At 41.0% G+C, this 17,860-nt stretch overlaps 1 protein-coding gene across 6 annotated transcripts in view; it reads left to right on the top strand.

Moving 5' to 3' along the window:
* The window catches only part of Lamp2 (lysosomal associated membrane protein 2), a 50,347-nt gene that overhangs the window by 4,449 nt on the left and 28,038 nt on the right, over positions 1–17,860 (top strand). For 3 of the 6 annotated variants that reach the window (XM_021187916.2, XM_021187918.2, XM_021187917.2), the window contains exons 2-4: positions 9,793–9,908; positions 11,844–12,057; positions 17,034–17,192. In XM_021187916.2, the coding sequence (XP_021043575.1) occupies positions 9,793–9,908; positions 11,844–12,057; positions 17,034–17,192 (489 nt within the window). Of the gene's footprint in view, positions 1–9,792; positions 9,909–11,840; positions 12,058–17,033; positions 17,193–17,860 lie in introns of all 6 variants that reach the window. The other 3 variants (XM_029534027.1, XM_029534029.1, XM_029534028.1) reach the window with 1 other exon arrangement.

Genomic DNA, 17,860 nt, shown 5'->3' with positions numbered 1-17,860 from the left:
AAAAAAAAAAAAAAAAAAAAAACTTTGTTAACTATCCTGAGTGTAGGTCAGGTTGGGATCACTCCCTCCCAGAAATTATTAACTGCCTAACCACCACAGCCAGATGAAAGGGAGATGGCAGTGGACAGTGGAGGGTCTGCTGTCCTAGAGCCTACATTTTAGAGGGTGAAGATAGCCGGATAGGTAAGTAACATTTCAGATAGTGGGACAAACAGGAAGCAGATAAGAAGGAATAAAAATGAGAAGCTGCGATAGTGCATGCTGGGGTGACCTATGTATATTATGTGGTCACAAGGCTTTCTGGTGTTGAGTGACGTTTGGGCAGAGACCTTGGTGCTGGGAGGAGGCCCACCGTACCTGTAAGCATTTGGGATGGTATGGGTGAGGAGACCTCTGGGAGGAGGTGGGGGATGGGAAATCATGATCAGACTAATAGGAACTTTCAGTCAAAATACAGCAAATAAATTACTTAAGCGAAAAAAAAAGAGTATGTTTCCCAGCTCTTAGGTATAGTAGTCTATTTTCTGTTTTTATGTTCTTAGTCTCTGAGAGGAGGAGGTAACCGGTGTTGCCCATAGCTAGCAATAGACCTACTCTGGAATGGCTGAAGGTCAGTAGGTAAGATGGTGAATTAGACCAAAGGTGATCTCTTTTTGTCTTCGGTGGCTCTTACACGGTGTTTTACAAAAAGCTCTTTTGTGGTTTTGGATGAGCAGTAAAAGTACAGGTAATTATAGGCTGGTCTCACATGATAATCCTAGTCTCTCCTCCTTGGGCTGCTTTTTGGGGGTTAGGGGAAACACGGCCTCACTGTGTAGCCCTGGAACACTCTACGTCAACCAGGCCAACCTCAGATGTGAGAGCTCACCTACCTCTAGCTCTTCAGTGCAGGGATTTAAGGCATGCACCATCACATTTGGCACTTGAAGTATGCCTGTATAGGCATGAGGCCTAATGTGGAGAGCTAAGAAGGACTTGGTGAGGAGAATCAATTTTCTCAAACAACCAGCACCTCTCCTTTTGGAGAACATCAAAAAAATGTTTAACACCGTTTTCTTGTTGGTTTGTTTTCCCTGCTGTAGCCTTACCACAGTTTGTTTACACAGTGACTTTGATTTCATGGTTCAGTTAAAATTCATCTATCGGTGGTAGAGATACTCGAAAGGGCAAGCTTGACAATGTCCACGAGTCATTGGTTATCACACCTGATAGAGTTCTAAATATTTAAATATTCCTGTGTGTCTAGTCTTATTTTCCTGGAATTGACTGTGACTTTTGTCTGCAACCCAGCATTGTCTCAGCCCTGGAGAGAGCTTCTGGAAGGCTGTGCTTCCTAAGCAGTTTCCAAAGTGCTCGGAGATTCTCCCATTCCAGAAGTGGGTTTTATGAGTACTTGTTGGTATCCCAGTGTGCATTGCAGAAGCCCTCTGGAGGCCTGCCAACTGTGCCTCAGCAATAGGCACTTTCCATTACTTCAGTAAAGTTGTCTCCTTTTCTGACCTACTCTCGGACCTTAGAAAAGAATCAAGGAAGTCATTTTATGGTTTAGAACATTATGTTTTGTTTTAACTGTTGCTTTTCACGCACCAACATCCATAGCTTAAAATTTTATTTTCTGTTGTAAGCAGACCTAACAAAAAGAAAAATGTAAACAAAAGAGTCAGAAGTAAACATGAGGACAGCTAACCAGATGGAAACTCATGGGAAACCTGTTACTTAACAGAGAAGAGAACAGAGAAGGGAATGGGGGCCTTTTGTCCTGCAGTGGGTTTTTCAGTGGTCTTGTTCTGTCGTCCAAGCTCACCTGCAACTCCTACTCTGTAGCCTGGGTTAGCCTGGAATTCATGGCAGTCCTCCTGCCTCAACCTCCTGAGTGCTGAGATTATAGGCTATGCCCTGTTTTGTAGAGTGTGTGTGTATGTATGAGTACGTATGTGCATGTTGCACATGTGGAATGTTCTTCTATTCTGTGGGTTCTAGGAATTGAACCTAGTTCCTAGTTACTAAGTTGTCAGGTTGGTATAAGCAGCTTTACTTCTGAGGCATCTATCTGGCCCCATGCCTTTAAGAAAAACATTTATTTATATGTATGCCTGTTTTGCTTGTGTGTATGTCTGTGTTCTAAATTCATGTCCTGGTACCCCTTAGAGATAAGAAGAGGGAGTTGGTTGCCCTGGAGCTGGAGTTAAGGATGGTTGTGAGTACCATAAGGGTGCTGGGAAATGGAACCCAGGTTCTCTGAAAGAGCAACAAATGCTTTTAACCACTGAGTTATCTCTCCAGGTCTGTATGCCTTTCTCCCCGCCACACACACACACACACACACACACACACACACACACACAAAACCAAAAAACCCCACTTTTTGGCCAACCTCAAGGTAAATGGATAAAATTTAGGGTAGGACTTAATGGGCTGAAAGTAAAGATACATTTTAGAATGAGACAGATTCCCTTTCTTTACGTCCTGTGTTTATTGAAAGGGAGGCTTGTAAACAGGATCTCTAACTTGCTTGGAAAACTTCTCTTAGCTCAGAGTGTTTATATCCCATTGAGAAACCCATTGGACAAATACTGCAGTTCTTGGCAAGAGTAACTGACCCAGAGTCTCACAGCTAGTAAGTTTGGCTTCCCGAGTGGATTGAAGCTCTTCAGCTCTGCAGATGCTTGGTTAGTTCTCTTCATCATTTCATTATATTGTTTCTGAGGTCACTGCTAGATGGGTTTTTTTTTTGGTTTTGTTTTTAATTTTATTTCTATGAGTGCTTTGCCTGCTTGCATATCTGCCATGTTGTGCCTGGTACTTGAGGATGTCACAGGAGGGTGTTGGGTCTTGAGGGACTAGAATTAGAGACGATTGTGAGTAGCCATGTGGGTTCTGGGAATCCAGCCTGGGTCCTCTGGAATGACTGAGCCATTTCTCCATCCCCTGTTATATTGATTTTGTTTCTATCTTCTATCTCTATTTCCCCCCCCCCCCCCAAAAAAAAACGGATTCTTATTTTTTTTCTTTACTTTACCCAGGCCTTGCCTTGTGCTATGACATGTAAAACTTGGAGAATAACTCACTTCCATGTTCTAGCCTGTACCTGCTCAGGCTAGGAACCTCTGAGAGGTCTATTTCCCCCCCCCCCCCAAACAGGGTTTTTCTGTGTAACATCCTTGGTTGATCTGTAACTTGCTCTGTAGAGCAGACTGGCCTCGAACTCAGAAATCTGCCTATGGATGCTGATTAAAGTCATGTGCTGGCCCCGTGCTTTGTTTTAGTGTTTTACCTTTCAGGCACATCTTGGGCCAAACAGACCCGTGAAAGGTTAGCCACTTTTTTTTTTGGCAATGCTTTGTGCTTGGATAGCTGAGTTGTGAAAACCTATACATGACCATTTGGAGCAGCCCTGACAGCAGCATTTCACTTGAGAATTTTTTTTTTCTGAGACAGGGTGTCTCTGTGTAGCCCTGGCTGTCCTGGAACTCACTCTGTAGACCAGGCTGGCCTTGAACTCAGAAATCCGCCTGCCTCTGCCTCCCAAGAGCTGGGATTAAACGCGTGTGCCACCACACCTGGCTGAGAATGTTGTTTTTTTGAGGCATGATCTTTTTTCTTTCGAGAATGAAGTCTCAGTTCCATGATACTAGGATATATTCAGCTATGGCTTTGAAAGGCCATACAGCCTTCAGCCTTTAAAATAGTTTGGCAATTGCATAGCAGTTAAGTGTGGAAATCACTTGCTAGAGACACTCTACTCAAGTATTACATTTCAAAATTAATTTCTCACTTTATGGGAAAAGCATTATTCATGGCTTGAAATATGAGTCACAGTTTATGGAAAATTGACATGAGTCTTGTGGCAATATCCAGAACACTGATAAGCTCATGATTAGGAAATTCAAAAGAAAACTGGCCTCCTGTAATTAAACAGAGCCATATTTCAGGTCTGCATTGGAGGGTATTTTCACTTTCGATCAGTATTTATTGAAAGGCTAATATGTATTCAGCATTACTAGGAACACTAATAGAGGAACAGTCACGGACCTGTTCTTCAGTGTGACAGACAAGATAGATGACATTCATATAAAAGACACACTCTTTAGGGTCTGTGGCTTAGATAAGATTTTAGGATTAAAGGAGGATATTGGAATTCAAATGAGTGATGGGAACATTTGTAAAGGGAATCTTTATCCACATATATCACCCACTCTCAGACTTCGGTACTTTATTAATCATAAATTGCTTACTATATATCAGTTGCCGCATACTAGTTTGCTGTGAAGTGGCAGTTCGGAAGTGCTATATTTTGGAGCTTTTGCCAGTAGGAGAGACAGGAGTCAAGGACAAAATAAGTTGGATTTACATTGCCCTAAGAGCTGCTGATGTTGAATTCTTTTAAATGTATTTCCCAGCCAGTTGTAGTTTTTCATTTGAAAAGTATCTGTCATTTGTCCCTATAATTAAAAATATTGAAAGAACATTAAAAATATTAGTAATTCAAGATAGTGTAAAATCCATTGAGATGTGCAAATATGTTTTATGGACTGTTCTGTAAGGGCTTTTATATTCAAGGGAACTGTGTGGAGAAGTGCATGTAAGTATGGGGCCCATTTTTATTTTTGAAACAGGTTGGTTGTAGGGGGCTTATTATCTAGCCTAGATTGGTCTTGAACTCATGACCTTCCTGCCTCAGTTCCTGAGTGCTAGGATTACAGGTTTGCATAACCATACGCAGCCTCAGTCTTAGTTACAAGCATGAGAAAGAAAACCTGATGGATTTTAAGCAAAAAGGGAGTTTATTGAAATCATAGTGGGGTAGGGTTTGGTAGCACAAACCTGTAATTCCAGGCAGGAAAATGGAGTTCTTAGCCAGCCCGGAAAACAGTGAGTTCAAAGCATTCTGGGATATATAGCAAGACTGTTTGACTGGGCGTGGTGATTCCAGGGTATTTGGAGGCAGAAGCAAGTGATCTCTGAGTTCAAGGCCATAGTGAGACACTGTCTCAAAACAAAGGGGTGGGGAAGACTGTCTTAAAACAGTTGGGTGTAGTGGCGCACACCTTTAATCCCAGCGCTTGGGAGGCAGAGGCAGGCAAGTTTCTGAGTTCGAGGCCAGCCTGGTCTACAGTTAGTTCCAGGACAGCCAGGGCTGCACAGAGAAACTCTGTCTCAAAAAACCAAAAAACCAACCAACCAAACAAAAACCCAAAAAACCAGACAAACCAGAAAAACCAAACAACTCCTCCCCCATGGGTAGCAATAACAATAAAACCCGAAAACTGTAGTGGGACATATTATATAGTCGTTGAAACCATAATTCCATGGTTAGATAAATATTCAACACACAGGTTTACTAATCCATGAAAGAGTGTTTACATCAGCCTCTGTGATGGGATAGATTGGGATCTTTCTAGCTGCCCATCAACAATAACAAAGATCTATAGCAAAGGTTCACCCTGTAATCAGAAGCAGTAGACTAGAATGATCGAATTGATATCCCAGGTCATGCTACTGGCTTGCATTGCTATGACCAAGTGAAAGTAATTAAGCGTCTACCATTGGCTAGCATACCTTTTGTTCTGGGTACTTGAACTGCTCTTTTCCTTGCCCATAGGATGCTTTTTCTTTTCTTTTCTTTTCTTTTCTTTTCTTTTCTTTTCTTTTCTTTTCTTTTCTTTTCTTTTCTTTTCTTTTGTTGTTGTTTTTTAATTATTTTTCGAGACAGGGTTTCTCTGTGTAGACCTGGCTGTCCTGGAACTCACTTTGTAGACCAGGCTGGCCTCGAACTCAGACATCCTCCTGCGTCTGCCTCCCAAGTGCCGGGATTAAAGGCGTATCCCACCACTGCCCAGCTAGGGTGCTTAGGATGCTTTTTTTAGCTGGTTCCATCCTCAGCTCTTTTACTTTAAGTCTGGGGTGGAGTTGTTAGGGACAGTTTAGCTGTAAGGGAGGTTTGGAAAGCAAGCAAGTGTTCAACATTTCCTGTTTCTTTAGCAGCCAATGATGTGTGGACCAGCAGTTAGAATCATGTTGAAGGATACAGTTATTTTACCTTTACAGCCCCAAAGTAATAGTCCTTAAGGTGAAGATTTAAGCCATCAGAAGGAAGTGGATCTCAAGTGCTAGAAACAATTGAAGTGAAGCTAAGTGGAGTGTAGCCTTTGGGCCCAGTGGAAACCAGTTCAACCAGATTATAGGGTGTGTTCTGGGAAAAATGGTCTGAATGATGATGGAGCAATAGGGTGTGACAAGATTAAGAATTACTTTGAGAGTCAGACAGGAATTTAAATTTAGTGTGGGAGTTTGGGAACCAGTAAAATAAAGCCTTTGTTGGAGAAGTCGTATCTGGCAGTGCTTTCTAGGGACAGCTCAAAGGGGTCTGTAGTAATATAAGGATAGAGTGGTAGATTGGGAATAGAAATAGGAAGAAAATGTCAGGCCTTTGCCTTTGTATTTCATGGTATTTGATCAAGTGAGTCTATTTGGAGGAGGAAGTAAAAAATGAATCTGGATTTTGGAATTGTTTAGTTTGAGCTCATAAACCTATGAGTAAAAGCAGTCCTGATGAAGATGAACTTGGAGAAGGGTGGATAGGTGTGTCTGGGTCCTCAGGGCATCCCACTTTTCTCAGTCTTGTTCCAGGATTGTTCAAGATTGATATCTTGAGTTTTCGAAAGGGATACAACCCAGATTCTCTTCCTAAAGCCTTTCCTTTTCACCATGGCAAATTGGTCCTGTTACTATCTTCCTTCTTTCCTTTAATTCTTTCTTTTTATTTGTTTTTTTTTTCAAGACAAGGTTTCTCTGTGTAGCCCTGGCTGTCCTGGAACTCACTCTGTAGACCAGGCTGGTCTCGAACTCAGAAATCCGCCTGCCTCTGCCTTCCCAGTGCTGGGATTAAAGTCGTGCTCCACCACACCCAGCCCTTCCTTTAATTCTTTCTTTTCTTTTTTTTTTAAGACTGGGTTTTGCTTGTAGCCTTAGCTGTCCTGGAACTTGCTCTGTATGTAGACCAAGCTGGCCTCAAGCTCATAGAGCTCAACCTGCCTTGAGATACTGTTTTTTTGAGAACAGCTTAGGTTAACTTTTTACCTGCCTCAGCATCTTTTTAAATATTTATTTTAATTTTATGTGCATGACCACATGTGTTCCTGGTGTGCCAGCCTAGGCCAGAAGAGGACATGAGATCTCCTGGAATTGGAGATAATGTTGGTTGTGAGCCCCCATGTGGTGTTGGGAATCAAACTCCGGTCCTCTGGAACAGCATCTAGTTCTCTTAACCATGGAGCCATATCTCTAGCCCAGCTTGCAACCACCCCCCCACCCACCCCCACCGCTTTTTCTTTCATTCAAGTACTTGAGATTTATTTTTTTTAAAGATTTATTTATTTATTATATGTAAGTACACTGTAGCTGACTTCAGACACTCCAGAAGAGGGCGTCAGATCTTGTTATGGATGGTTGTGAGCCACCATGTGGTTGCTGGGATTTGAACTCGGGACCTTTGGAAGAGCAGTCGGTGCTCTTACCCGCTGAGCCATCTCACCAGCCCCCGAGATTTATTTTTTTAAGTGTAGTAGTATTTTGCATGAATGTATGTTTGTGCACCATGTGGGTGCCTAGTTACCTGTAGAAGCCAAAAGAGGACATGAGATCCCCCAGAACTAGAGTTTTAGACAGTTGTGAGCTGCCATGTGGTTACTGGGAATCAAACCTCCATCCTCTTGCAAGAACCAAGTGCTCTTACCCACTCAGCCACATCTGCAGCTCCGTCCCTCGGTTTCTTGGATGCTGGGCTTGTGAGTGCGCACCACTTTGCCTGGCTTCTCAGCTACTTTCATAATAGTTTTGAGTGGTTTGGGTAGAAGAAGAGGATCCTTTATTTTTAAATTGATTTTAAGTAACACATAAAACATAAAATTGTACACAGCAAAATGAGATATCATGATTTTTGGATGCATATGAATAATTCTAATTTTAAAGAATCAAATTGAACATTGCTCCCTGGTGTTGCTTATTTCTTTATGGGAAAGCTTTGAAAAAAATCCTTTCCTTTTGAAGTGTGCAGTACACTGCTGCTGTGCCATGCAGTGTGTTGATGTTGAAGCACATCGGGGTTGCTTACTCCTCCAAGTGTCCTAACTGTTACTTAGTTTTTATTGATTGGCATTTCTTCATCCCTTCTCATCTACTCTGCCCAGCTTCTTGTAGCCATGATTTTACTCTCAACTTCTAAAGACTACAGCAAAAGAGAGATGCACACTCTTACCTGTAATGGATATAGATGCAAAACTCTTAAAGCCATAGCAAATGCAACAACATACTAAAAAGATCATTTGTCATGACCAAGTAGGCTTTATACCAGGGATACAAGCTGGGGACTTTATGCCAAGCTTTGAGATCAAGCACAGGCAAAGCAAAACTCCAGCTGATTAGGAATTGGAAGTTAGAGTTCTCAGCAGCACTCTACAGGTAGACTTGAACTTGCTTGGCAGCTCCATTTCATGTCTATGAAGAAAAGAATGGTGGCAGAAACCTATGTTCCTTATACAAGGTCTTTCTGAAATGAATCTTTGCCAGTAATCATCAGCCACCACAGGCTTTAACATAGTGTTTGGGCTTGCTAAGGCAGCTAGGTCTCTGGAGCATGAAAAGTAGCCTTTTGTGTACAGCTTGAAAGTGGTTGCTGAGGCATGCCGGCTTGGTATTCCTCTTAGGAGTTTTCTCTTTAGTCTGATAGCGTGTCTCTACCTGTAAATGACACTGCATTAAAGGGCGTGCAGTGATCTTAACAGGAGGCAGCTTCCCCTTGGGTAATGTATTAGACATGCAAGACAATTCTCAAAAGCTTGCAAGTTATTTATGTTGCAGGTGAATTTGCTGGCATATTTTCCCCTTCTCCAATAAAATATTGACGCTTTAGGGGCTTGAGTTTTTAATAGGCGATGTTGCAGCAACCTTTAAGTAATAGAAGATTAGAGTTAGACAAAAAGTCCCAAAGCATTTCTGCGTGAAAGTTTGTCCATTTACAGGAGGAGCAGGTTGAGAATTTTAGGAAGTGATTCTGGGTCCATGAGAAAGGTTCATCAACCTTTTTACTCAATTCAATTTTAATGAGAAATGAAGTTATGAATTCTGTATTTGTAAAGATTGATTTCTCTTATGGCTCTAGGCTGTAGCAACCCTTTGAGTTGTTGCTTCTCTGTTACTGTGATACATGTGTTTGCTAAACCTGATCACATCAGAATAAAATCATTTGGCAAGATTTCCATGTGTCCTGTCGTATAGTTGGCAACAGAATGTTGAGTAAGAACACAAGCCATCTGATTAATCATCATTGCAGAGAAAGTTTCACTGACTGGGTTGAGAGAAGCAGGACTTTAATACACCTTCCACACTTGCCCCTACATTAGTTACTTCAAAAACTAAAAAAGCATTGGATGTAACTCAGTGGAGTGCTTGCCAAATGTATGGAGCCCTGGCTTTGATTCACAGCACTGCAGAACCAAATAAGAACAGCAACAAGACAACTGTAATGTCTAAAACTGAACTAACAAGGCATAAATGAATGTAAGGATCAGATGCCACTAGTTTCTGCCATCCCCTAAGCATCAAGGATTGACTAACCATTTCCAAAAGAGAAAATGCTACCTTTATTACCAGTGGCCTGTTAAAAACTACAAAGAAATATAATCACCAAGATAAACATCTTCTTAAACATGCATGTTTTATTTTAGAGCTGGTTGAACTTCAGCAGTACCTTGAATTTATTTTTATCCTGTATATATTTTCTTTTTATTTTAGGAGCTGTTCAGTCCAATGCATTGATAGTTAATCTGACAGATTCAAAGGGTACTTGCCTTTATGCAGAATGGGAGATGAATTTCACAGTAACATATGAAACTACAAACCAAACCAGTGTAAGTAAACATATCTGCCTTTTTTTTTTTTTAGGTTTATTTGCTTATTATGTGCATGGTGTTTTGTCTGAATGGGTACCATATTCATACACTGCCCTGAGAGGTCAGTAGAGAGCATTGAATCCTGTGAAACTGGAATTACAGATGAGGGTGAGCTGCCAAGTTGGTGCTGGGAATCCTCTGGAAGAACAGCTGATGCTGTTAACCAGGGAACAGTTTTTCTAGTCTACTAGAGTGAACAGTTTTTGTTTGTTTGTTTGTTTGGGTGGTGATGGTTCTGGGGTTTGAACCCAGGGTCTGGGTAAGCACTGTACTACTTCCAGTCCCATATTTGAGTTTTCTATCAGGGATTTATTTATGTTTAGCATTTTTTGTTTGTCACCCACCACCGCAGAGAGGGTCTCTGTGTAGCCCTGGCTGTCCTGGAACTCAGATTCCCCTCCCTCTGCCTCCTAAGTGCTGAAATTAAAGGTGTGTGCTACCACGCCCAGCTTTACATTTCAACTTTTTTTTTACCCTTTATTTTTTTACATTTTTTTTTTTTGGTTTTTCAAGACAGGGTTTCTCTGTGTAGCCTTGGCTGGCCTCAAACTCAGAAATCCGCCTGCCTCTGCCTCCCAAGTGCTGGGACTAAAGGCGTGCGCCACCATACCCAGCCCTACTTTAAAAAAAAAAAAAAAAAAAAAGATTTATTATGTATGCCTGCAGGCCAGAAGAGGGCATCAGATCTCATGGTGGCTCACAATTTGCTGGGAATTGAACTCAGGACCTCTACTTTTTAACCTACTTTACCTTTCATACTGGGTACAAATAAGATCTCAGGTTAATTTGCCTAACACTTAAGACCTGTGTTCTAAAAGTATTAATACTCTTACAAGTATTCTGCTTAAGATCAGAGGGGATACTTTGAATTCATTGATTCTTTGGAGTTTTCCTTGGAGATGGTTATATGCAAATGAGGAAAGACTTCATAGTATTTCAGTTGCAACAACTTTTGTAATAGAATATACTGACATTAAAACTTGAATTTTTTTTCATCTTTAAAAAATTATGTTCTAAATTTTTATGTGTGTATAGGGTATGTGGGTTTAAATTTTTTTCCATGTGTGTTTGTGTACCACTTGTGTGTCTGGTGTCAGAGGAGGGCAGAAAAGGGCATAGCCTCCCCCGGAACTAGAGTTACAATTATGAGTCCATAATGTGGGGTCTATAAATCTAACCAAGGGCTTCCAGATGAGTAACCAGTGCTTTTAACTACTGAGCTATCTTTTTAGACTCCCAACTTCTTTTTTTTTTTTAAAGATTTATTTATTTATTATATGTAAGTACACTGTAGCTATCTTCAGACACTCCAGAAGAGGGCGTCAGATCTTGTTATGGATGGTTATGAGCCACCATGTGGTTGTTGGGATTTGAACTCTGGACCTTCGGAAGAGCAGTCGGATGCTCTTACCCACTGAGCCATCTCACCAGCCCGACTTCCAACTTCTAAGAAACAGTTTGCTGTATCTACCTATCGTTTTCTTGGTCTCTTTGGTCTGTTTTGCCTCATTTTCATTTTGTTAAAGCCATATCTATAACACGGCTTTAAAAAATAACAGTGTGTAAGCTGTGAAGTTGCTCACTGGTAGAACTCTTACCCATTGTGCATGAGACCCTGAATTCCCTCCTGAGCTCTGCTGAAATGAGCTAAGAGCTAGAGAAGAGGCCAGGCGACTTCTCCCTTCTTCAGACATATAGGAGCTTGCCCAGACAACTGGTGTGTAGCTAAAGAATCTGAGATTGGCTTTTGTAGCACACCAAGCAAAGTGCACCTCTTTGCTGAGGGGAAAGTGTGATTTAGCTAAAAGTGGTACACCCAGAGGTGGGCTTTTACTGATGTCTGGTTTTTTTCTTCTTACCCACTCCTAAACTTTTTTTAAAATCTTTTAGAAGAAAACTATAACCATTGCAGTACCTGACAAGGTGACACACGATGGAAGCAGTTGTGGGGATGACCGGAATAGTGCCAAAATAATGATACAATATGGATCCGCTGTCTCTTGGGCTGTGAATTTTACCAAGGAAGCATCTCAGTATTTAATTCACGACATCGTGCTTTTCTACAACACTAGTGATAGCACAGAATTTCCTGGTGCTGTACCCAAAGGTAAACTTAAGAATTGGATTTATTTTGTATTCTCTTGCTTTCATTAGTAACAAAAAATGTCAACAACTAAAATAATGATTATTATGCCTATCTATCTTCCTAATAAGAGTGAAAAATCAAGTCCTCTTATTCATTTCAGCCCTGAGTCTATGCATAGAATCGTGTTGGGCACAAAGTGATATTGACTATCATTTCTGGAGTGTTTGCTCTATGCAGTATTTTACTGAGTGTATAGTTTCTAGCAACCTTGGGAAGTAAATAAAGGAAATGAGGCTTGGTGACTTCCCCAAAGGCTCTAAATTCAATAAGTGAGCAAAGAGCTAGTGTTGGCAGCCAGTTTACTGAGATAGAGTTCGTATGCTTAACTCTTGTTATCTACCCAGTAGTGGGCACTCAAGAAATGGTGGTGAGTGAGAAAACTCCTTACTAATTGAAAGTGTCCAAGGTCAATAATGTAGAAGAAATGTCTTACCTTCAGATCTTTTTACTGTTACTATGAACCTCTACTTGAAAAGTAAATGGTGATAAAGTTAAAGCAACTAAATGTTTGCTATTTTGAGACAACTTCAGGTCAAGAACAACTTAGATGAGTCGGTCAGTCTCGTCATTCTTAAACAATTATACATTCAAATATTCTGAAAGTGTGTGTGGTGGATAATTTAAGGGTTTTTTTGGTCAAGTCAGGCTGCCCTGAGATGTGTACTCCTCTTATCCACATCCTTGAGGATTGAGATCGTTGGTGTTTGTACATCACCATCCTCAGTTTGTGATGCTGATTTTATTAGGGATGTAATTCTCTCCCTTTTCAGCCCCCTCCAGTGATGTTAGATTAGCTGGATGTCTGGAATAGTCAGCTCTCTTACACATAGTGTGCCATTCTGACTGCAGAAGCACTGGCAAGTCAACATCAGGTGCTGAGATCTGGAGTTAATACCACTCTTGGACTTGTAGATGGCAAGAGCATATTTTAAAGCCATGGAGTTCTTATGTTCAAGGCCATCCTGGTCTACTCAAAAATCAAACCCAAGTTTTAATTCTACTAATCTCTTGTTTTGAGAGAAGAACTGAGGCAAGAGGTTATTAGCTATTTTTAGATATTTATCTTTGGCTGGGGCATGGTTGCATTATTTTTAATTACTAGGATAAAATTTGTCCTTGACTTTCTGTTTAAGTGAGAAGGCAGTTTATAAATCTTTTATGATCCTGTGAGGAAAATGCTAGACCTTTTTTCTCAACAACAACAACAACAACAAGCACACAGTAAATTCAGAATGTAGTATGTATTCTATAGTTGCATCTGTGGATCCTTGGGCTGAGTGCCTGCTTTCTGAGTGTTCTCACCAGGGGTCCAGATGAGAAGCAGAGAGAGAAGAGGGATTTGGAACAGAATGAGAGAGGTCAGTGTATGATGGAGGGGTAAAGGTGCTTGCTTCATCCTGAGCTGCAGGCTTATGGTGGAATGTAAGTGGAAGAATTGAAGCAGGATGCTTCCACCAGGGGGAGCCAGAGGATGCACAGCAGTCATTGGAGAGTTGCCTGAGATCCAGGCTGTCTGTTTGTGTAGCAGGAGGCCAAGCCACTTGGCTCAGTACAGTAGGTCTCATTATAGGGGCCTGGGAAGCCAAGAAAGGGCTTTTAGCACGATGAAGATAAGCACTAGGGAAACCGTGGTAGGTTTTTCTAAAGCCAGAAAATGATAGAAGCAAAGCAGAGAGCGCAGTTTATAGAGAATATATTGCTGGATTAATTTGGAAGTGAGGAGACTACAAGCAGAAGAAGCCAGCTTCAGAATCTGTTATAATAATAATAATAATCAGGGGATGATGTAACCCATCTCTCAACTGCGTGGGCAACTGTTAAAGGAAGATGGCTTTAATCAGGCATGTTAAATAAAATCACTAACATGCTAACCACTTTCCTTGTCTTTATTTTAAACAAGTGGTTGACCTTTTCTGTGACTGTCTTCTGTATAATAAAGTATCAAAACTTTTGAATTTAAAATACTTTCTTTACATGCACTTTAGAGAATTGCCTTTGAAATAATTTAGTATTTTGAAATGCTACTTTTGTTTTGTTTTGCTTTGCTTTGTTTTGTTTGTTTTTCTGAGACATGGTTTCTTTGTATAGCCTTTGCTGTTCTGGAACTCAGTCTAGATGAGACTGGCCTTCAACGCACAGAGCTCCCCCTGCTTTCTGCCTTCTGAGTGCTGGGATTAAAGGCATGTGCTACCACTGCCCTATTCTGAAATACTAATTTTTAGGCATTTAATAATTGAAGTAACTTTGAAGCTGCTACTTAAAAATGTTTTTATGATTAAAATACATATAAAAAACCCGGAGAGAATAACATAGCAGACCCATAGAGACTTATTACCCAGAATATATATTTTTTTTTAAATTTTAGAGTCTCATTGTATAGCCCTACGTAGCCGGGAATTCCCTATGGAGACCATGTCTCTAATTTACAGAGATCTACTGGCCTCTGTCTCCTGGGTGCTGGGATTAAAGGAGTATGCCTGGGTTAATAAATAGAATTTTAAAATGGCTGCTTCATTATTTAAAGAAACAAAACTTTACTGATAAATTTGAGATACTGATAAATTTGATTTTCTTCCCTGCCTGCTAGAGGCAACCGGCCTTATATCTTCAGGATGTGATATTCCTGTATGTGTTCATAGGGAATAGTTTTAACTTTTATATAGTTTCATAGTATAATCCTAAAATGTTTAGAAACTTTTTTTCTATCATAATTTTTTGTTTTGTTTTGTTTTTGAAACAGAGTTCACCAAGTAGCTCTTGTTTTCCTCGAACTCAACTCTGTAGACTAGGACTGGCCTAAAACTCACAGAGATCCATCTGCCTCTGCTTCCTGAGTGCTGGAATTGAAGGCATGTGCCACAACGCCTGGCTTCCGCTCATTGTTTTTTTGAGGTCTGTCTTTATATAGCAAGTTCACATCTGTTCCTTTTTGATAACAAGGAGACAATTTTAGGAAAACATTCTAATTTAAAAATCCCCAAAGCCCATCTGTCCATTAGGGGGTGCCAAGACAGCAGTAAGTGGCTGCCTTGTTACATGATGGAGATGCGTAGAAGACGACCTGTGTTAGGGAACATGAATACATTCTTTTCTGCTTCTCCAGAAAACATGAATACATTCTTTTCTGCTTACCAGGCCACGTAGATCTGTATGAGTTCAGTATTTTGCAGTTTCACTATAGGCATTCCAGTAAAAATTCTGTTCACAGTGGCATACATTTTTACCTGAAGATTTCTTGAAATGGAATCATTTGTTTTACATTTTTATTTATTACACTGTATTTTTTGTCTTTTTGAGACAGGGTTTCTCTGTAATAGCCATGGCTGTCCTGGAACTTACTTTATAGACCAAGTTAGCCTCAAACTCAATGAGATCTGCCTGCCTCTGCCTCCAGAATGCTGGGATTAAAGGCATGTGTCACCAATGCCAGACTGGGACACAGTCACCAGGCCTGTCTACCAAGTCACTTCTCTGAATCACCTCAGTAGCCCCAGAAAGAGGCTCCATCACTTCTACTGTAGCCCAGATGGGCCTCTGGCTAGCTGAAGCCAAGCATGCGCTTGAGGTCCATCCCTCTAGGCTCTCTATCTCTGGAGCGGCAGGCATTTCAGTGCTGCCCTATGTGGCTCCACCACCTTATTTTCTGGGGTGCTGAGTATTGAACCTGGGGCCTCTGGTATGCTTGTAGAGCAGTACTCTACCCACTGTGCACCGTTCTCAGCAGTCTGCCTTTCTTACAGTCACTAAGTCCCATCTGGTTACTGTAGAAAGGCGTTCTGAACTTAACCTTTGGTTTTCTTCCTCCTGCCCTTCACTAAATCTCGATTTTCACCTAAGCAGCTATTGGCCTTCTGTTTCCCCTGGTAATTAAAAGTTAGGATCAGAATTTTTTTCTGCCTATGGCTGGATATTTATTAACATTCCTTAAAATAAATTAGGCCTTATTTCCTCTCTTAAAGCTTACTCTAAGATTGGTACCTGTTGGTAAAGGAGATAATTTTTCTCCAGCAAAATGGACTCCCTTGTGTTGTTGTTGTTGTTGTTGTATGTGTATACACCTTTTGTTTTGACACTTTTTGTCTTACTGTTCTTTATTTGTTTCAACTCTCTTTGCTATGCTCTTGGTTATTTTGAGAGCTAGGGTGTAGGGAGAGGAAGGAACATGAAGTTGGGTGGGTAGGGGGGGTTCAGGGAGGGGTTGTGGGAGGGATAGATAACATGATGACTTTGTGTGTAGGAGTGTTTGCTGTCAAGTCTGACAACCCAAGTTGGCTGTCTGGAATCTGTGAAGAAGGAGAGAACCATTTCCTGCAGTTTTCCTCCGACACCCCCCCATGTGTACTCTTCATAACCAACTTGCACACAAGTGTCTGTGCACCCAGAACAATAACGCTACCAACAGATATTGTGAAAAACAGAAGCAAGTCCTCCATTGTCAACCAAGCTTATACTATCCTTAGATGTGAGAAGTTTCAGAGGAACACCTCCTACAAATACCTTCTTTCTTTTAAAAAAAAATAATGCTTCTTTATTATTTTAATGAGTGTTTTGCCTGCACGTGTGTCTATGCATCATGTGTGTGCCTACTACCCACAGAGGCCAGAAGAGGTGTGATATCCCCATGGGGCTGGAATTACAGGTATTTGTGAGCCACCAAATGGGTGCTAGGAACTGAATTTGCTTGTTCTGGTATAGCTGCTGGCATGCGTAACCATGAAGCCATCCCTCCAGTCTTTCTGCTTCCTTTCATAACCCTTATGCTTTGTCTTCCCTACTGCTTACAGTTCCAGTCACAGTGAATTTGTCATTTCCTATCAACGCTCCACAGTTTATTACGTTTGGTATGGCAAGGCCTAGAAGAAAAGGGAACCTGTTAATATAGATATAATAGTTTCTCTTGTCTTCCTGAAAATACCATTGTTAACCTTGTTTTATAGGAGTTGTTACTATTAAAAATCCTAACAAATTAAAAGTTCCGTTGGATGTCGTCTTTAAGTGCAATAGTGTTTTAACTTTCAACCTGAATCCAGTCGTTCAGCACTATTGGGGTATTCACCTGCAAGCTTTTGTCCAAAATGGTACAGTGAGTAAAAATGGTGAGTTTTTTGTTTCTTTCTTTCTTTATTTTTTGACACAGGGTTTCTCTGTGTAACAGTCCAGGCTGTCTTGTAACTCTCTGTAGACCAGGCTGGCCTCGAACTCCCAGAGATCTATCTGCCTCTGCCTCCCTAGTGCTGGGATTAAAGACATTCGCCTCCATTGCCCGACCAAAAACCATGAGTCCTTAAAGTATAGATTTATATATATGGCTCCTATTTTAAGGGCAGACTATAACAGCGTTCACCGAGATTGTCGTCTGAGAACATTTCTTAAGGTGCAGAATAAATATTTTTTTAAAGATTTATTTATTTATTATATGTAAGTACACCGTAGCTGTCCTCAAACGCCCCAGAAGAGGGCATCAGATCTCATTAAGGATGATTGTGAGCCACCATGTGATTGCTGGGATTTGAACTCTGCACCTTTGGAAGAGCAGTCGGGTGCTCTTACCCGCTGAGCCATCTTACCAGCCCAGAATAAATATTTTTAAAGTGATCGATCTATTTTTCTTCCTTCCTCCTTCCTTCCTTCCTTCCTTCCTTCCCTCCCTCCCTCCCTCCCTCCTTTTCTTTTCTTCTCTTCTCTTCTCTTCTCTTCTCTTCTCTTCTCTTCTCTTCTCTTCTCTTCTCTTCTCTTCTCTTCTCTTCTCTTCTCTTCTCTTCCC

Source organism: Mus pahari, chromosome X, assembly GCF_900095145.1.
Source record: "Mus pahari chromosome X, PAHARI_EIJ_v1.1, whole genome shotgun sequence".
Lineage (NCBI taxonomy): Eukaryota > Metazoa > Chordata > Mammalia > Rodentia > Muridae > Mus > Mus pahari.
The sequence above is the reverse complement of the archived record's forward strand: the minus strand, read 5'-3'. Positions and strand labels throughout refer to the sequence as shown.